This window comes from Bolinopsis microptera, chromosome 4 (genome assembly GCF_026151205.1).
Source record: "Bolinopsis microptera isolate Bmic1 chromosome 4, MBARI_Bmic_1.0, whole genome shotgun sequence".
Lineage (NCBI taxonomy): Eukaryota > Metazoa > Ctenophora > Tentaculata > Lobata > Bolinopsidae > Bolinopsis > Bolinopsis microptera.
The window spans coordinates 7066942-7088375 of NC_087075.1; the positions used below are offsets into that span (position 1 = coordinate 7066942).

The 21434-nt window shown below is 39.5% G+C and overlaps 3 protein-coding genes across 4 annotated transcripts in view; 2 read left to right on the forward strand and 1 right to left on the reverse strand.

Moving 5' to 3' along the window:
* The first annotated feature begins 6154 nt into the window (after window positions 1-6154).
* Window positions 6155-8269, forward strand: LOC134814498 (tRNA-dihydrouridine(47) synthase [NAD(P)(+)]-like). The gene has a single exon (XM_063822640.1). It carries the CDS (start codon window positions 6162-6164, stop codon window positions 7992-7994), a length of 1833 nt encoding a protein of 610 aa, XP_063678710.1. The 5' UTR covers window positions 6155-6161; the 3' UTR covers window positions 7995-8269.
* A 90-nt stretch (window positions 8270-8359) lies between these two features.
* LOC134814497 (peptidylglycine alpha-amidating monooxygenase-like) lies at window positions 8360-17363 on the forward strand. Of its 2 annotated transcripts, XM_063822639.1 has the most exons (13): window positions 8360-8800; window positions 9055-9228; window positions 9435-9570; window positions 9698-9809; window positions 10096-10235; window positions 10486-10612; window positions 11004-11197; window positions 14370-14474; window positions 14712-14861; window positions 15297-15559; window positions 15688-15847; window positions 16139-16291; window positions 16462-17363. In XM_063822639.1, the coding sequence occupies exons 1-13, from the start codon at window positions 8384-8386 to the stop codon at window positions 16479-16481; spliced, it is 2151 nt and encodes a 716-aa protein (XP_063678709.1). In that variant the 5' UTR covers window positions 8360-8383; the 3' UTR covers window positions 16482-17363. The 2 variants fall into 2 exon arrangements, with proteins under 2 accessions (XP_063678709.1, XP_063678708.1); XM_063822638.1 differs by having other exon boundaries at window positions 16139-17363.
* Window positions 17364-18239: 876 nt separating this feature from the next.
* The window catches only part of LOC134814074 (uncharacterized), an 88870-nt gene continuing 85675 nt past the window's right edge, over window positions 18240-21434 (reverse strand). The window contains exon 5 of the mRNA XM_063822078.1: window positions 18240-18803. Coding sequence (XP_063678148.1) covers window positions 18644-18803 — 160 coding nt within the window. The 3' untranslated portion in view covers window positions 18240-18643. The remainder of the gene's footprint in view (window positions 18804-21434) is intronic.

The window sequence follows — 21434 nt, forward strand, 5'->3', positions numbered from 1 at the left end:
TGCACTACTTACATATCTATCCAGGTTTGAGACAGACGTGCATTTTCTTGTGGCTCGACTGGTGAAATTCTCGATGACCAAGACAAACCGACCCATAGTCTTAGAACACAAAATCGTTAAAATCCACTTCACCGACTGCCGTAAACCAAAAAAGTACCGACACTCAAACTACAGATTTGTCAGAACCATTACCCGACCACGACCGACATTACACCAGAGACTACACGTTGACATCTCATGTAAAAACGAGAAATCAAGCTTTATTGTATATGGGTTTGTTGGTGAAATGGGAATGCACGGGAAACATATAACAGTGTGGGCTGACAACCATAAAGTGAGCATCATCCCGACTATCAACAACACGATAAACCAGACCGCCACAACCTCTAAGATAGAACTAGGTTCACTAAGAGTTTCCTACAAGATCCACCTCCTGCCCGCTCCTATCCGTATTCGGCCGGGAGAAATACTAAAAGCACGGTGTGAGTACCATGATAGTGGTAGGTACAGCGCTAATGTTAACATTCCCTACCGGAACCCACGTGAGGAGCTGTGTAAGGTAACGCTGATGACAATGGTGCAGCACAGTTCAACTATCGGCCCTGAAACCTGTTCTACGCCGGCTGATTTCGGGACCGAGAGTGTGACCCTGAGGTTCCCCAAACTTGGTATAGTTGAGTTCTTACAGGCGAACCCTTTTGCTGTTATGGCAGGGTTTGGTGTTCTGTTGGTGGTGGGGTTGCTGGTGATTAAATGTAGGAGTAGGGCGGTGGGAGAGAGTGAGCAGGGTGCAGGGAGAAGGGCTCACGAGTTTGAGGGATTGCTGAGGGATTATGATGAATTTGAAAGCAACTTGAAAATGAAGTAAGTTGAAGTTGTATGTTAGGTGATTAATGATTATGAATTTACCATGTAACAGCGTTTAAAACCTTGAAGGTTTTGTCGTGAAAAGCACAACGATACAGAGGTGCAGTTTTTAATGATTCGTTTTTTGTGCAAAAAAAACTTTAATTTCGGCCTTGGGGCAAATTTATCTATTGTTTAAGGGGGGGGGGGGGGGGGGGACAATGGATATTTTTTTGTGAAACTTGATTTCGAGATAGCAGTTGACCAACAAACTAGGACCAGTGACCGAACTTTTGAGGGTGTCCCGGATCCCAACCGCCAAACGGTGCCCATATTTGGTCCAAATTAGGCCCAATTTAGCCAAATACCCCGAACATGCCTAAAACCCAGATTTTATGTGCTTTACTTGTAGTTAGTGGTCTCCTGAACTCGTATATGAAATTTCATCAAGATTGGACAAAAAATGACCCATGAGTTATGGGCCAAAAACCATATGCTCATATTTGGGCATACGCACCAAATTTTGTAGATTTCGTCCCATAAATTGGGCAAATATCAATATTTTTGAATGAAACTTACTTTATAAGAAAGATAAGCCTAAACTACATATTCTCTGTAAGTTATAGCTTTATATCTGTTTAAATGTGGATACTAAGGCGAAAAAACCACAAAAAATGAACTAAATTGCCCGTATCTTGGTTCGCGATATTCTCGGAATTGATCTCATTAAAATTGTAACAACTCAATCAGTTTTCAAAATTTTTCCATGAAATTTTTGGAATCGACTCAAAATTGCATTTCCACCTTAGTTTGAGAACAGATTTTTGATTTAGGCCTCCAAAAAAATTTGGCGGCCAAATTCCAAAATTTTCCCGTAAAAATTCAGAATTTGGCCGCCAAATTTCTTTGGAGGCCTAAATCAAAAATCTGTTCTCAAACTAAGGTGGAAATGTGATTTTGAGTCGATTCCAAAAATTTCATGGAAAAATTTTGAAAACTGATTGAGTTGTTACAATTTTAATGAGATCAATTCCGCGAATATTGCAAACCAAGATACGGGCAATTTAGTTCATTTTTTGTGGTTTTTTCGCCTTAGTATCCACATTTAAGCAGATATAAAGCTATAACTTACAGAGAATATGTAGTTTAGGCTTATCTTTCTTATAAAGTAAGTTTTATTCAAAAATATTGATATTTGCCCAATTTATGGGACGAAATCTACAAGATTTGGTGCGTATGCCCAAATATGGGCATATGGTTTTTGGCCCATAACTCAGTCATTTTTTGTCCAATCTTGATGAAATTTCATATACGAGTTCAGGAGACCACTAGCTACAAGTAGAGCACCTAAAATCTGGGTTTTGGGCATCTTCAGGGTATTTGGCTAAATTGGGCCTAATTTGGACCAAATATGGGCGTGGCTGCCCCGCGGGCACCGTTTGGCGGTTGGGGTCCGGGACACCCTCAAAAGTTCAGTCACTGGTCCTAGTTTGTTGGTCAACTGCTATCTCGAAATCAAGTTTCACGAAAAAATATCCATTGTCCCCCCCCCCCCCCCCCCTTAATAGATGTGGATACTGGCGGGGAGGTGATAATTGTTTGTTTACATTAATAGTGAGCACATGTTAAGCAGGCTGAGGAGGTGATAATTGTTTGTTTACATTTTAGGTGGAGCACATGTTAAGCAGGCTGAGGATGTGATACATGTTTTGTATTATAGAAGGCTTGTAACACTTGTAACGCCTTCTTGTTACCCCCCTTTGAGGGCCCCGAATTATTTTCTGAACGAAAGCTCAAAAATAACCGAGAAATCGACCTTCTTATAAACTCATTTTGATGACCGTTTCTAACCTAAAATTGCACGAAAAATCGATTTAGCTAGGTTTCAGAACCTATAAACACTTCCTTATCCCTCAAAATTGATGTTTTATAGTTTAGAATGCGAGCAACAAGCAACATATATTTTGATCCTTTGGTTCTACAGCGGAGCACATCAGGGCTGCCCGTCGTCCGAATAAATTTAATTCAGTTGTTATTATGATTGTTATATCATGGTGTTGGTTACCTACCTTTATTTTGTTTCTTTTGATTTTGCTATCGTGCTCTGCTCTGAAAATTGTGATAGAACCTGTTCGAGTGGCTGCACGACGGCCAGGCCCCCTCATTATTCGGGGTCCCACGGAGATCAGATCATGTCACCAATTAGTGACGTATGATTAGTGATGTGATCCATCAGTAGAATTTAATTGACCTAGAAATGGGCTAGATACAGAGTAGAGTTCACATGTCAACTCTGTTCACATGATATTATTAGTTAAATTGTGTTAATACTTTACCATACTACACGTAATGAAACAAATAAACCCTGTTTACAATGAGATAAAATCACGTGATCGAATCACGTGTTTTGATAACAGAGCTAGAGACTAAGGGGTATGGAGCAGACTGCTTTTCATGTGTTTTATAGACTGACCATTAGCTCCTTTACACATTTTGTACTACTAGTCTTAACTATAATTCTAAAAAATTATCTTTTGTGGGGACCGAGGGCTCGTCGTCCGAGTATAAAGCTGACACTCCTGATCACTACGTTCATAGAAATATTTCCTTTACCCTCATGAGATGTTGTCCGTATATATTGTCTTAACAATTGATCAATGTTATCATTGTTCCAAATCTCATGATTCAATTTCACTTAACAAATTAACTCCTAACTAACCTTATGACTAACTAACCTTATGCCTAACACGCATTACACATTATTTTATTTCCTCATCTTTGCCTTTGTTGATTGTTCATCTTCTCGCACAATTCCTTAAGTGGGTGAGTCATCGTCATGTGAATGTTTGCATAATGATCATTATGATCATTATGAGCCTAACATATTTTTTTCCGGTTTACTTGCTTCACCGTGTAGCAAGTAAACCGGAAAAAAAATATGTAGCCTACACGTTGCGATCAAAAGGGTGTGTCAACGATTTACTTTACTGAAGCCCGTACCTTTTAGTAGTACCTACCTCTCGATATACGATTTTGGACTCGAAGCTTCCCCCTTGTAATGCGATCTCGGAATGCTGAAGTCCGTACATACATTCGGAAGGCTGTGGATGTGATTGGTTCCATATACTTATATTTATAAATAACGTGATATTTGGCCTGAAGATTTAAAGGAGAATGCACAAATTTGTCGTGTAGAACTGAAATGATCGCAATCTGTCGCGAGGATCTGAGAAAATCGCGATTTGGCGCTGCAAACGTCAAAAATCGCGATTTGTCGCGGAGAATAGGAAAAATCGCGATTCCGCACGTGTCGCGATTTCCTTTTGTCCTTGAATTATATACCTAAAAACACATGCCTTTGACACGTACGTCTCACATCCTAACATCCTTAGATACGAGAACCCCCTTTAGCAAGAGCTCCCGTCCCTTATGTGATATACGAGTCAAGCGGTCAGATCTTAAAGATCATATTTACTTCTTAATGCAATGCCATGATGTACAGAGTTGACATGTGAACTCTAACCTGTATCTAGCCCATTTCTAGGTCAGTTAAATACTACTGATGGATCACATCATTAATTATACGTCACTAATTGGTGATATGATCTGATCTCCGTGGGACCCCTAATAATAAGGCAGAGGCGGCTCGTGGGAGCTGGCTGGCAGTTTTGTTGGGGGTCCAATCGATGGACTGGGGGGGCCGGGGGGAGGGGGGCTTGGGAGCCGGCTCAAGCTGATCCCTCCAAACTACCGATTACATTACACACAGGGCCTTGTTATATGTAATGTGTAACACTTTACAGGCGACAGCAAACAAAAACAAAAACTTATAACATGGTTGAAACAGGACACCACACGTGTACGATCTTAGCCGCGCAGTATCATAGCAGTCAATATTTCAAACTGCAAAGGGTCCTGGACCCTCAAATCGAGGCAAATCATAATATATGGCAAATCATAATAGGTTACCTGTAGTGGGATGCGCACGATGTGCTTTGTAACGTTTACAATTAACTATGTGTTAAAACTGCGCGGCTGAGTAGTCCAATGGTAGGGTTGGACTCCCTACAACACAAAATTTCACGAAGATCATGCGTGCGCTTACATTAAAACGTATGATAGTGAATAAAGAGCTTTATATTGCGATTTGTTATTTCCTAACACTATTACTAATTACTATTTCTATTTTAAGCAACAGCCACCAGATAATAATTTTAGGGCGTCCACGGACGCCTGGACGCCCTCAATAGCCGCCTCTGTAATAAGGGGGCCTGGTCGTCGGCCTCTCGTTCGAGTTGTTAACGAGATGATCTCCTTGTTCTTTCGTTGCAGAATCATCATGTTCTTTGTTTGAGTAACACAAAAATTTTAGGAATAGGGAAGCGTTATTGGGCTGTAAAACCAACTTAAATCGATTTCTCGTGCAACGTTGTACAGGTGAGGAACAGTCACCAAAATGAGTTGCTTACCTGCTGTGTTTTGTTGTACTCTGCTCTTCGCTCAAGTTCGATCAGTTAAGGTGAGGATTGCCTCGATCTTTCGGTTTCAGCCCTAGGTCAAGAGCTGCAGTAGAACCAAAGGATCAAAATATATGTTGCTTGTTGCTCGCATTCTAAACTATAAAACATCAATTTTGAGGGATAAGGAAGTGTTTATAGGTTCTGAAACCTAGCTAAATCGATTTTTCGTGCAATTTTAGGTTAGAAACGGTCATCAAAATGAGTTAATAAGAAGGTCGATTTCTCGGTTATTTTTGAGCTTTCGTTCAGAAAATAATTCGGGGCCCTCAAAGGGGGGTAACAAGAAGGCGTTACAAGTGTTACAAGCCTTCTATAATACAAAATATGTATCACCTCATCAGCCTGCTTAACATGTGCTCCACCTAAAATTTAAACAAACAATTATCACCTCGATCCTCAGCCTGCTTAACATGTGCTCACTACCTATTAATGTAAACAAATAATTATCACCTCCCCGCCAGTATCCACATCTATTTATGATATACTAAAATTATTTAAACATTATTTGACAATCTGTGGGGTATCTATTGGTATTTATTATTTATTTATCGACTATTTCAATTGTGTTTTTATTGCCGAAAACTCAGAAAATAATTCAAATTTATTTCTAAACCCAATTCTGATCGAAACCTGATCGCCAGAATTAAATTAATTGATTGTAATCAACTTTTTTCTTGTTCAACACAAAAATTATTTTGCATCCTTGTTATATTAAATGCTTGTTTATTTTTATTGCTATTTGTAACTTACAGATCTCAATCAAAAACTTCCTTCTTCTTTCTAGGTCCCCACAGAATGATTCGAGTTGGAGAAGCTCCTATTAAACAAGAATTCCTTACAGAAAAGCCTTCAATTCCGGAAGCACCTGCCTCTGATCCACGAGATGCACAAAACAACCAACCTAAAAAGAGGAAGAAAGGAGGCCAGAACAAGAGGAGAAGAGCCTATCAACAACCTGCATCTCAGATGTTATGTCAGAATCTGATCAGGGACGCAGAGTGCCTCTTGAAGGATAAATGCAAGAGGAGTCATGACAGGCAGGCTTTTTTATCCATGAAAGGGCCTGATTTAGCTGATGAGTGTGTTAACTTCAAACTGTACGGTCTTTGTAATTATGGTATAGCTTGTCGTTATGGTTCGGGTCACCTCGATAAAGATCTAAGAAATATAATTGACGGGGACCTAAATGAAAAGATGAAAATCTATGAAGTAAAAAAGACCTTGCAGAAAGAGATTCAATCGAATCTAAGGTCAAAACAAGTCTGGTTTAAAAGATCGTACGAATTTCTTGAATCGAACGGTAACGATCTTTCTACTGAGCTGGGAACCCATCTAAAAAGAACTCTGTCGAAAAGGCCCAAAATTGATGTTTCTACCGTAGACTCAGAAAATAATAACAAAGACAATGTAATACAAACGAATGGCAGCGCAGTTGATACTGAATCAAAGAACGGTTTTAAAGCTGAAGCTAATTCGCAAAACAAAGACGAACCAAACCACAAGCTCACATGTCAGAATGTCTATGAAAGAATAAAAGAAGATTATTACTGCCTCCAAACAAGACCAAAAAAGACCTTAGACCTTCGTGGCAAGCTCTTTCTCTCTCCGCTTACAACCGTAGGTAATCTTCCATTCAGACGAATCTGTAAGGAGTATGGAGCTGATATAACCTGCGGGGAGATGGCTTTGTGTGGGGACCTGGTTCAAGCTCATGGTAGTGAGTGGGCGTTACTCAAACGACATCACACGGAGGATATTTTCGGAGTACAGATCTGTGGGAATAATCCCACTATGACGTCTAAAGCGTGTGAGTTGATCAACTCAGAGTGCGATGTAGATTTTATAGACCTCAACGTGGGGTGTCCTATAGATATGGTGTTTAACAGAGGAGCTGGGAGTGCTCTCATGGATCGTGCTACCAAATTGGAACAGATACTGACTGGCATGGTTCACGTCTCTGACATTCCTATCTCTGTAAAAATGCGGATCGGCACCTCAGAATCTAAACTCACTGGTATTAGTTTGTGCGAGAGGCTAAAGAAAACAGGTATCTCACACATAACAATCCACGGTCGGACACGACAGCAAAGGTACACAAAGAAAGCTGACTGGGAGTACATCAACAAGTGCAAGGAGGCAGCTGACCCCATCACTTTAGTCGGAAACGGGGACATTCTCTCCTACGAGGATTATAACGAGAGTCAGAAGTTTACGGATAGTGTGATGATAGGTAGGGGAGCATTGATTAAACCATGGCTTTTCTCAGAAATAAAGCAGCAGAAACACATGGATATCTCTTCGTGTGAGCGGATGGAGATGTTAAAAAAGTTTACAAGATACGGTTTGGAACACTGGGGGACTGACACTTCAGGGGTTGAGAAGACACGGAGATTTATGTTGGAATGGATGTCTTTCCTCTACCGGTACATTCCAGTTGGGGTCCTGGAGGTGCTCCCACAGAAAATCAACGAAAGACCGCCATATTATCATGGAAGAGATGAAACAGAGACTCTGATGTGCTCTGATAACTGTCAAGATTGGGTTAAATTGACTGAAATTTTGTTGGGGAAGGTTCCTGATGATTATAATTTTTTACCGAAACATGCCGCTAATTCATATAGCAAGTAACTTTTCACAGCGTTTTCCATAATTTATTATATTGCACCAATTTAGCTGGGGTTTTAAATGTAAGTTATTAAACGTGCTTTTCCTTGTATGGTCTATTTTTCACGATTTTAACTGTTTTATAACTTTTATAATATCATATTTGACGTAACACCCGTGATCCGTATTTTGTTATTCAAATATTTGTAAATGTTTCACTGTGAGCTATGGTATTTTTGTGAAAACAGTAGTATTATCGTTCTCTAACGAAATAATAACGGTAAGTATTACTGTGACTTTTTACAAGTTGTGATTGATTTATTTGTCCTAGATTATGAATTATTTTTAGTGAGAGCATACAGCTGCTATTTCTAGTTTCTGTATGATACATCAACCTTTATTCTTTGTAGCTTATGACTCGACAAATGATTGTGCGGTCAGTTTTTCTCCTCCTATGCCTTGTTTCCCTTTCTAAAGGAGTCCCAACACCTGACGAAACTCCCGCCGCTGAAACCAAAGACAATGTAACTGAGGCTGAAGCGCCTGCTGAAGAGGCTGAAACATCTGCTAAAGAGGCTGAAGCACCTGCTGAAGCACCTGCTAAAGAGGCTGAAGCACCGGCTAAAGACCCAGAGACCCCTGCCAATGAAACGACTGTTCCAGAAAAAGAAGTTGCGAAAGGTGAAATCAAGACCAAATCTATCGAGGGTGACGTTGTGACACTTCCACTCCGAATGCCGGATGTTTTGACGACAGTGCATGATATGTATCTTGTGACTCCAGTTAAAGTGGACTACGATGATGCTTACATTGTGGGATACGTACCTCAGGTAGGATCACTTAGAATTCCAGTAACCATAGTAACTACTACACCGTATAACTTTATATTAAGATCTGTCTTTTTAACGTGGTCTGTGTTTTCAATATCTTATTGGACGGTTTTTTCCAGATGACTAGTGAACAAATATTAAGATCTTAATTTTATCAGTTCTGAAAGCCAAGCACTTAGTCATCATTGATAACGATTATTGTTTAATTAATAAACTGAACATTTAATTAATTTATTTATCAATTAATTGCCCAGGCATCTGCGGAGAGAGTTCACCACATTCTGATATACGGGTGCACCAAGCCAGCCCAGGACAAACCCTACTGGGATGTGGGTGACATGGGTGGGATCTGTCACTGGTCTGCTGAGGTTAACACTATTCTGTGGGCCTGGGCTCTGGACGCTCCTAAGTTTGATCTACCCGACAAGGTGCAGTTATATTGTAAAACTTGTGAAACTTGTAAAACTTCGTTAGTATATTAATTGTTTGAGTTTGGGGTTTCAAACTCATTGATCAACATTTATTTGATCAATTTAATAAAAATTCACCTAAAATTGTATTTTGCTCATGACACTGTTATGGATAATTTATTTTAACACCTCTCTATGTTTTTTAAATTCTATCAAATTATCAGGTCGGTTTTCACGTGGGAAGGAATGCCAAGATAGACTACATTCTACTACAAGTGCACTACAAATATAAGTTAAAGGAAGCAGATAACAGTGGTGTGGATGTGATCCTCATCACCAAACCTCCTCCTAAATTAGCTGGTAATTAATTAGCTGGTAATTCATCAATTAGCTGGAAATTCATCAATTAGTGGGAAATTTAAAACTGATAATAATATGTAACCCTTATTGGTTAATGGTTAGTTTAAATAATTTAAATACTTATCAGGGATATACCTGTTTGCAACTGGTGGAACTGTAATTCCTCCCCGTATGAGTGTGAACGCTGACACCACGTGTGCATTCCAAGACGATGTCGAAATCACACCATTCGCTTACAGGTACTTGGTTCATGAATCAAGATTAAGTTTTTTGATAATTAGTATTAAAATGTTGGAAGCACCTAATCATTTAAAGAGAACTTTTAATGGTCTCATAAATAGGGTAAACCAGCTTGGGACTGTTAACAAGCATAATGAAAGTCATGAAATAGCAATTGTAATGTCATAACAATCATTCTCATAATACCATCATCAATTTACATAATTACCCGCTCATCTTCTGACTAATCGCTAAATCACCTACTAACCACTAACCTCCCCACTAACCACTCACCTCCCCACTCAGGACTCACACCCACAAGTTAGGAGTGCGTGTGTCAGGGTGGAGAGAGCGCGAGGGAACGTGGACACTGCTCGGTACCGGTAACCCACAGAAACCTCAGATGTTTTACCTCATGAAGGGGGAGAACCATCCCGTTAGAAAAGGTTAATACAGTCTAATAACTCTAACAACTCTAACGGCTCTAACAACTCTAACAGCTCTAACAACTTGAGACCTGACTTTTGATTAGAATTCGGCGATTAAATTGAACCGGATGTTTTTTGGGCGAATATGTATGCCTCTTGAACCCAGTGCTTAAATCTTATCTTTGGGTATATTTTCAATTCCAAAGCGTGTAAATGTTAGAAAAATATTAGAAGCGTGTTATAAACATGACAATTTATTTCCTCCCAGGTGACATACTTCACGCACGGTGTGAGTTTGTGAGCACACGTGACATCACTACCAGAATAGGGTCCACTGGCGAGGACGAGATGTGTAACTTCTACATGATGTACTTCATGGACGCTGACAAATTCAGGTTAGTAGATATATAAATTTGGGTGTATCATGTTGTACAATAGTGATTTCTGTCGAGTTTAACAATTCCAGTTAGTTTAAATATAGTATAAATATAGAATGTATGTACAGTAATGATTTCTGTAGAGTCAAACTGGTATTAAGTGTATTGTACAAAATTATAAAAGCAGTTACAATTAGTTCAAGAAGTTGGTATTATTCTACCAATCCTAACCCCTTTTCTTGTCCGCAAATCCATTAATTAAATTGCTCAATTTCAGTAATATAACAATGAAATAGTAATATTTAACAATAACTACAATAACTAACACTCCACATCCAGTTAAAACAATTAAACAATGGTTTGTCTACACTGAGATAATTATTTAAATTATAATTATAACATAATTCAGGCTAGAGGACGGTTGCTACTACGAAAAGAAATTCACCGTACCGGATTACGCGAGAGTGAAAGAAGAAGAGAACGAGGTGTCGTACGAGGTGGACGATTCCTGGAAATCTGTTGGTATTGTGGAGAATATCGGTCAGATAGGAGGCTTATCTCACTCAGCAGATAAGAAACAGCTTGTTGTGTTCCATCGTGCAGGTACGGTTACATTTAATTACATGTAATTACTTTTAATTACATTTAATTACTTTTAATTACTTTTAATTACTTTTAATTACTTTTAATTACTTTTAATTACATTTTTTATGAATTATTATGAGCATCATCCGGCCCAAATATTGTTTGCAACTCAATTTGATTTGATTCTTACCTTTTGAAGGCAATGCACTCCGACATTGGACATAATAGATTTTGGGACACAAATTTACTAAAACGCCATGGCGATATTATCAAGTTAAAAACATAAAACTTTGAACACGTTAAATTAAGAGAAGTTGCTAGTACCAATTCGGTTAAAAAGCTGGACTTGTCAAGGACCGTCCTTAGAATGTATTTTGAAAACTTTTCCTATTCCATTTTGTGGTATTTGAAAAAAGAACACATTCCATTCCAAACTTGAATTCTTAAGAGGGACAAACAGGGAGTATAAGTAGTGACCAAGATCAAGAAGAAAACTGACAACGAGAACAAATCTGATACTGTAACGCGTTAAAAGTTGTGTAGGTGAACTTAGCAGATCAAAGGACCACGCCAGGATTGCGTATTTTTAAAATTTCGATAGTTTATTTTTTGTAGAGGGTGAAATTTTGAAGAAAACTTTTAGGGGTTAAATTATTTGTTATTACTTTATTTTTAATACATGAATGGGGAATATTTTTGATTTATGTTGATTTTAGTTTTGTTACTCTCAGATTTTATCTATTTATTCTGAATTTTACTGACTATGCACTTTTATTTCAAATCTTCAAATGTTACAAATTACAATATTATATCCTTTCGACTACAAAATGCATAGTTTAATTTGGATTGTTCCGATTTTAGTCTGTTTTCTATTCCACTGACAAGTTTCATGATATCACAGTTAAGATAAACAAAGGCAGCATTATGCTGGTATTACCTTCAATTTAAAAGATGATCGAAAACGATTTTGCGGCATAGATTGACGATGTGAGTTAAGAGCATTCTTTTGCGTGCCACCTCATCAAGCCCAGTAATGATGATAACTTTGAAATAGAACAAGAGGCAGCAGATTCGGCAAGAATAAGTAGTACAGTGATCAAGAATTTCGAGGGTTTTACCAGTACACGCACCTACCTACCTATGGTGAGATTCATTAAGTGTTAATGACATCGTGTGACCACCCACAGAGAGGAGATCTCTCTGTCATTCCTCCAGCAAAGTACTAGCGAGTTTGAGTTCTGGGGAGTTCTGCCCCTGATAGGCGGTGTATCGGGAAGATATGAACTGTGTTGCTCCTGGTCGCCGATGCAATTCAGATGGTAAGGCATTGCATTCCACAATTTTGGGTTTATGACTACAAATGAAAATCAAACGGTGATCGGTTTGCTGCTGAGCTGTGTCTGTACTCTGCATGCAGAATGTAGATGGAATGACTGCAATTCACGATCTCCAAAACGTGACCCGGTGGCCGGGAGACAAACTACACATTATTGTTTGCTGTCTGCATCTAAACTCAAATGAGTGCACATGGCACAAGCATGTGACTGACATGTAATTGATGTTAGATTTGGTTAGTTTAGTTTCCGGTTAGTGTAACTTGCTGGGTGTTTTTAAGGTTTTAGGTTCTGAATTTTTGAGTATAATTTTGCTCCCCCTCGAAGACCCCACGAAGGAGCTTATATCCTAAAATATCGAAAATAATTGCTGCGACAGTAAAAAATCTTGAAGAACATCATTGATAGTTTAATAATAATACCGTACAGTTTTATGGAAGAATACAATCAGGTAAGGGTAGGTCTCTTACTATTTTCCTGGGGAAAAAAAGACATAGCTCGGACTAGAAGAAAAAGCAATCATTTACTTATTCCCTATCTGATTTTACTTAATACAAAGTAAACATCATCATAATATTATGTATATTTGGGGGGCAACATTTCACATAATATCGAAAGTACAAAATTATGTAACTTATACAACCCTTCCCAACTCACTTGCCACTAAACTATGTAATCATGAACATATAACCCTGGTAACATGTTACCCCTGTAACCCTGGTAACTGTAACCCAGGTAACATGTTACCCCTGTAACCCTGGTAACTGTAACCCAGGTAACATGTTACCCCTGTAACCCTGGTAACTGTAACCCAGGTAACATGTTACCCCTGTAACCCTGGTAACTGTAACCCAGGTAACATGTTACCCCTGTAACCCTGGTAACTGTAACCCAGGTAACATGTTACCCCTGTAACCCTGGTAACTGTAACCCAGGTAACATGTTACCCCTGTAACCCTGGTAACTGTAACCCAGGTAACATGTTACCCCTGTAACCCTGGTAACTGTAACCCAGGTAACATGTTACCCCTGTAACCCTGGTAACTGTAACCCAGGTAACATGTTACCCCTGTAACCCTGGTAACTGTAACCCAGGTAACATGTTACCCCTGTAACCCTGGTAACTGTAACCCTGGTAACATGTTACCCCTGTAACCCTGGTAACTGTAACCCAGGTAACATGTTACCCCTGTAACCCTGGTAACTGTAACCCTGGTAACATGTTACCCCTGTAACCCTGGTAACTGTAACCCAGGTAACATGTTACCCCTGTAACCCTGGTAACTGTAACCCTGGTAACTGTAACCCTGGTAACATGTTACCCCTGTAACCCTGGTAACTGTAACCCAGGTAACATGTTACCCCTGTAACCCTGGTAACTGTAACCCTGGTAACATGTTACTCCTGTAACCCTGGTAACTGTAACCCAGGTAACATGTTACCCCTGTAACCCTGGTAACTGTAACCCAGGTAACATGTTACCCCTGTAACCCTGGTAACTGTAACCCAGGTAACATGTTACCCCTGTAACCCTGGTAACTGTAACCCAGGTAACATGTTACCCCTGTAACCCTGGTAACTGTAACCCAGGTAACATGTTACCCCTGTAACCCTGGTAACTGTAACCCAGGTAACATGTTACCCCTGTAACCCTGGTAACTGTAACCCAGGTAACATGTTACCCCTGTAACCCTGGTAACTGTAACCCAGGTAACATGTTACCCCTGTAACCCTGGTAACTGTAACCCAGGTAACATGTTACCCCTGTAACCCTGGTAACTGTAACCCAGGTAACATGTTACCCCTGTAACCCAGGTAATCAGTGAATAATCAGTAAACCTGACTTCTACCTACAGGCAACGATTGGTCTAAAAAGCAGTGGTTCGACTATGATAACGTGGTGGTCGATAAGGAAGCTATCCTAGAGGAGGATGTGATCTTGTTTATTGATCCTATATCTGGTGAGCAAATCAACTTTTTGACACTATTATAGTTATCGTACTCCTATCTGTATCAGATCTAACAACAACAAAACAACAACAACTACAGATCTAGTAGTTTATTAAGACCTGGGCCTGGATTAACCTGATTTTAGATTTTCGGCACCAATTCGTTTCCCCTATAATATTATGTAATTAATAATGTACCTAAATTTTCGTTCCCAAACGATCTCTTTACCCAACACTGTAACACAACAGGAAATGTGACACGGTCCTTGGGCAAGAATCACTTCATAATGCCTCACGGAGTCTTTGTTGATCACCATGACAATGTCTTTGTTACTGATGTTGCTCTTCATCAAGTTCTAAAGTTTGAGGTTAACAAGACGGAGCCCTCGTTAATACTAGGTCAGTTTAATTAATTATTTGCATTTTTGTTTCTCTTTTTTATAAATTTCATGAAACACTGAGCTTTTTAAACAAAGCGGTCCACTTTTATTTCAAGCGTCTTTTGACCTTCAAAATCTGATCATGTCACCCCGAATGTTAATCGGAAGGAAAGTCGCTAAAAGAAACTTATAATCGTGATTGAGTATAATATATTTGCTAAAACATTAGTAGTGTTTGATCTTTGCATAATATGTTTAAGTACCATTTTCTGGCTTTAGTATTGTATATATTTTCAAGCATAAGTTACTTTTCTTAACTTAGTAGTCATGTTATTTTCTGGGATGACTAGTTTAAACACTGCTGAGTATAAGTTTTATCTTAATAGCGGTGTTATTAAATTTCAATTTATTATTATTAGTAGGAGCATACTGTAACTATCAATATCGATTTCAGGAACTAAATTTGAGCCCGGTAACGATTCGTCCCATTTCTGCAAACCTACTTCGGTTGTCGTCACTGCAGAGGACTTTATCTTCGTCGGCGACGGATACTGCAACTCCCGGGTTGTTAAATTTAACAAGAGGGGGATATTTGTCGGAGAATTTGGCAAAGAATCAAGAAAGAAGAAAGTACCTGGGAGTATGGGCTTGGTGCACGATCTGGCTATCAACCACCCAGATAGGATGATTTATGTGGCAGACCGGGAGAACGGACAGGTAAAATTGATTAATATCGTCCAATTAACAGTATAATTGATATCTCAATCAGGTCTTTAACCGAAATAACGGATCCAAACATGTTACTGTAACATTTAAACAGATACATTAACGAGCTAAATGTTCAGATCCACACGATGACCTACAAAGGAAACTTCACAGCAGTGTATTCCGTGCCGGGGAGTGTGTACGCTATAGACTACATTCCTGAAAGTAGATTAATTGCTGCTGTCAATATATCTGATTCGGAATCTCCTGCTAAAGTCATGTTGGTTAACGTAGATTCAGGTATGTTTGATGGGGATTCACAGGTGTTTGACAGATCTATTTGGTTATTGTATTTTTCGGTATTTTGCACAGACACAAATTCAGGAATAGATTTTGACCGGGGTTCTTACCTTTTGTCATAATACAGATTAGAAAACTTAATAATCCATCTTAATTAACTTAAAGTTCACTAAAGGCACACACTTCAGGCTCCCTTCAGGGTTATTTAAGAGTCGCTGTATGATGGGTAAATATCTTAATATTTCAGGAGAGATAAAAGGAGTGTACCCTGTAAACATCTTAATATTTCAGGAGAGATAAAAGGAGTGTACCCCTGCAACACCAGCAACTTCACCATGCCACACGCCCTAACCTACATCCAGCACATCGGCATCTTCCTCGGTGAAATAACCGCACCGTTCCACGTGTGGAAGCTCTCTGAAAAACAGGAAGACACGGAGAAACGTAAGGAAACACCCGCACTGCTCAACATCCTTGCATCCAATATTCCCATTTCTTTTCTCGTCGTAATCGCGGTGTTAGCGGTCATTCCCATTGCGTACATGGGGGTGGTCATCGTGATTAGGTGTAACAATAGAGGGGACAGTGACAGTTATGATAAAAATGGATTTCAGAAGCTGTTGAGAGACTATGATAGTAGTGATGAGGAGGAAGATTTAGTTTTCAAGAATTCTAAGGTTTATAGATGAGCAGACCCCTGCTTGTGTTTCAGAAATATTTTGTAATGATCTTTCCTAATAAGGTCGATCCGCCATGCATCTGGTAAGGGAACGCTCACTGTTACGTTTTATTTCGGCATCCCCTTTATTTCGCTGGCGTAATCATTTTCAAATAACCTTTCTAATTGCTTGCATGATATGTGAACGATCCCTTACGCTACTTAAAAATTTTGGGAGAAATGATTTGATATTGATTATTGCTATATTTTCGTAGGGTTTATGGGGTTTTTTGCTGCCTCAGGCACTTAAGATTTAAGGAAAATATTTAAGGCATTTCAAATAAGCACTGCTTATTACTTTATTCATTTTCTGTTGTCAGTAGTTAATTAAGCTAGTCTCAGGATGTGACTGTGTAAGTTTTGTAGTAGTTCTACGATGATCCGGATATTAATTAATCGCTGTGATATTTATCCCTGAACTGTTGTTAATTATTTCTTTATTCTGCTCAACATTTTCACTGCTGAAAATAGGGAATTTTTAAATTATATTATTTTAATCAGATCTTATTTATTCAGTGGATTTTAAAGTTTTAAAAGTACCAATTTAAGTATCAATTAAAGTATGACTATGTATGATTGTAGATAATGAATTGTTGCAACTGTAGATAAAGTAGATCGTAACTAAATGATTATCGCATGTCTGGACATCTGAGCGACTGTGGAAACCATTCCGTTTTAAATTTGTACCGACTGAAAAGTTTCGGTTTTGTTGATTCATTGTTATTCTTTTTTCCGTTATACCTCTGTGATTGATTTTTCATCAATGATGTAAGCAACATTTTGACTTGTTGAACGAAAGAGATGTTGTATTTATTTCTGTGGCGTAAAGGCGTAACTTACTCTTCGCTCGCTCGCCCTGACAGATATTTATCAATAAACCGAAAACCTAACCCTAACGAGAAGTTTGACCTACTCAATTATATTTCACGTGACCGTTTTGGCCAATAATTCGTCAAGGAAGCATTTTAACCCTTTGCGATTAATATGGGACATTCCAATGTATTTAGTTTTAGAACACACTGCAGTAGAGTGATTCGACACGCTCGCCTATTTTTCGCCCCTAGTTGTCCGCTTTTGTACACTATTATTCCCCGTATAATGCCAATCAGAAAATGCCAATCAGAAATTTGTTCAAAAATGGATTGATTGCGCCACATGTCTATTGTGCATAGCGTGGCAAATAATCAGCAGCCAAGAAATCTTCATAATGGAACGCGCGTGAAACAGTGTCTTAATCATTGCAGCGCAGATTTGAGGTTTAACACGGCGCGCGCGCATTTACGTTACGTAATTTAGCGTATCATAGAGCTAGAAGCGCGGACATGGCCACGCCTAATGTTTTAAACGACTGACCCACTGTCCGAATTTAATCAAGGTTTCTTAGTTCTGATTGTATTTAAGAGTGAGCTTATTTGAATCAGTAACCAGAAACAGTGGTGTAACGTTGCCTGTTGGCGCCGCCCCCCCCCCCCCCCCCCCGCTGAAAAAGCGCCCCTACCCTTTTGGCGCCCCTCCCTAAAATGGAACAAATTAGATGATTTTATAGGATACGCCGGTGAAATCTCTAAAAAACTGTTTCTAGAACAAAACGCGTAGTTGTATTACAATATTATAGGATCTTTTCGGTTAAGTACGCGTTCGCTGCTGTTCGAGATTTAATTTTAGAAGAACTTAAATTAGTGAAACTTGGATCCTTTCTTTTAAAATAAGTACAGAAATTAGACTTGGCTTTTATTGTCAAATGAGAAGAAATATATTCTGAACAATGAAATATAAAGAACAAATAAAAACAAAGTTCCAAGCGCAGGAGCACCTCCTTGCTCCTGGAAACTAAACCTCGTTAAAGTTAAACCATTGTAGGAACAATGATCAAATAAATAATCTCGTTAACTTTCACCATCTAATGGTGTTTGTACAATGGATAAAAGAGAGGTAAGATACGATCAGCGTTCTTCAGCCCACGGTTTTGTTCAGATACCGTACATATTTAACTGGCACGAAAGCCAAACGGGAGCATTTGTTGAAGAGCGAAGTCACCTGTAACCATGGCAACTATTGAAGCACGTCCACACCGCGCACTATTGGTCAGGCTTCTTATTCTTTGGTCCCCCGAGCCCCCCGCGGCCCCCTCCTCCGGGCTGCCCTCCTCCGGTCTTGTTCTTCTTGTTGGGGACGTGTTGTGGTCTGTTGCCCACTCGGGCTCCACCGCGGCCTCTGGCGCTCCGGTAGTTCTGGTGCCTGCAGAACAAATTGTTAGTTTCGCTCTCAAAACAAAATCATTGCTACTAGATATTGGGGATATTATTATGTAATACATACTACTACGACGGTTTTTAGAACATAAATAGTATTTCTCAACCGAGGGCAGGAAGTTACCGGGTCTATATCATAAGTGAGAACCAGTGGAAGCCAACTTGTACTAAGTTAAGTATCCTGACCGATTGTAGTCACCGAATTTGGTGACCTCGCACACAGAGTTTTAAATCCGAATACCAATTTAACGAATATAAAATGTCGAAGCAGACAGTGAAATAATGGAGAAGATTGACAGTTGCACCCAAATGTTAGTGGTTGCACCCGAATGTTTATTGTTGCAACCGGATGTTTATTGTTGCACTAACAGCTTCATGCCCATATGGCCGCCGCTGAGTCAGTGAACTGGGAAGTGGGACATGCGGCGGCGGTGGAGGCGGTGGAGGAGGCGTCTTACAATATACATATCACAGTTACTTCTTTACTTAACAGAAGAAAATGCATGTAGGTCCGGACCGAACATGGCCTTACTTTTGCTTTCAAGTTGGAGTAAAGCAACACTGTTCACAAAGCGGCGCCCATCTCATCATAACCCACATGCAGTTCAGTCAACACAGAGCTTATCTGACCACTTACCGGTGAGTGGTGACTACAGTGACTACAGGTATAACAGTGACTGCAGGTACGGCGACCAGTACAGCCGGTAGCCCATATCCCACCCTGTAACCCTTGGATATGCAGTACTTTTGGAAACCGAACAGATACTGGACCTGGACTCCAGTCCACTTTCCGGTCACATTTATTTGTGGGCTGCCCACTGGAACGGGTAAATTTGGTGACCAGATAATTCGGGATTGTTACCTTGAATACTTACTAGCTTCAATATATTTTACAATATTATTATATTTTGAATGATAGATCTGTATATAGTATTGTAAATAATGTAGATGATTTAGTTTCAGAATTAATTGATAAAATTTCATGTTGGACAGTCAAGTATAAAGAAGAATTAGGTATGTCTAAGAAGGTCAGGGAGTGGGTTATTCCGTGTACGGAGCTCAACCAGCCTGGTAATATGTACCTGAATCCCAAGGCCCACAAGCCACCTTTGTACCCTGGGAGGATGATTACTACTGGATGTGGTTCGTACATTGAGAACCTATCTGCCCTGACTGCATACGAATTGAAGAAGGCTATTTTAGATTATAGAATTATTGACACCCCTCATTTTTTGAGGAAGATTGATAGCTTGAATGAGTCCACCATATTGTTGGGTAAGGAGGTGATACATGTTGCCATAGATATATCCAACATGTTCACCAATATCCCCAGGGATATGGGGATCCAACAATGCACCAAGCACCTGAATGAAAGAAGTAGTTATGATCAATTGTTCAGTACAGAATGCATTATTAGTGCTCTAGAAATCACTCTTGATTACAACATAGCTTCGTTCAACGGTATAACATACCGTCAGGAGCGTGGAGCGGCGATGGGTCCTAATAACTCATGTGAGTATGCAGATTGTGCAATGGATAAGATCGATATTTTAGTTAATGAAAGAGATTTAGAACATGGCCCGCCACACAGACCAGCATTCTGGGGTAGGTTGCGTGACGATATATACATGGCCTGGCCTGGTACTGTTGAGGAGCTTCTACAATTTATGGAATGGCTCAATAGTATCCATCCGGACCTTGTGTTTACTTACGACTACTCTAAGGATGGTGTTGAGTTTTTAGACACCTATGTCTATGCTGTTGGCGATGTTATTCATACCAAACTTTACTCTAAGCCCAGTGACACCCACTGCTATCTCATCCCCACCTCATGTCATAGGAGCCATGTTCTCAAAAACATACCCTATGGTGTGGCGAGGCGAGTGAGGCAGAACAATAGTGAAGACACTAATTTCTTAGAGCAAAGGGAGGTATATACTGGTTACCTTGTAGCCCGTGGTTACCATTCTAGTATTGTAGACGATGCTTTCAACAAATTTAGTGATATAACCAATAGGAAAAACTTGTATGCCCCTAAAAATAAGGATGAGACGACTACTTGTCTAATACCCATGGTGATGGATCAGAATCCAGCACTTCCCAACATGGGGAGCATTATTCACAAGTATAAGCACCTTCTTAATCTCGATCCAGCCTTGAAGAAGCTAGTACGTGCTGACAGTGTATTTGTAAGTCACCGAAAGAATCAAACTATCGGTGGCATGCTTGTACACAATAAGTATCGTGCTAGTGGAACTGTAAGCAGTGATAGAGATGGAGAAGCCACTGCTAGTCAATTTCTTGAACCAGACGCTGCAATATTGCCGGCTGTTCGGGAGGCTGACAACGCAGGGTGCCATGCCTGTGGAAAATGCTATGTTTGTAAGCAAAGTTTCCTGTCCCCTTGTTCCAAATTTAGTAGTCACCATTCTAAACAAGTTTTCCCTATTACTAAATATATAACTTGTCAGAGTAATAACCTTATTTATTTAATGGAGTGTAGAACTTGTAAACAGTCGTATGTAGGATATACTACTTCTAATCTCCCTAAGAGATTTTCTAATCATAAGAGCCACATTAAGAAAGGTATCAGAAGTTGTAAGTTAGTAAATCACTT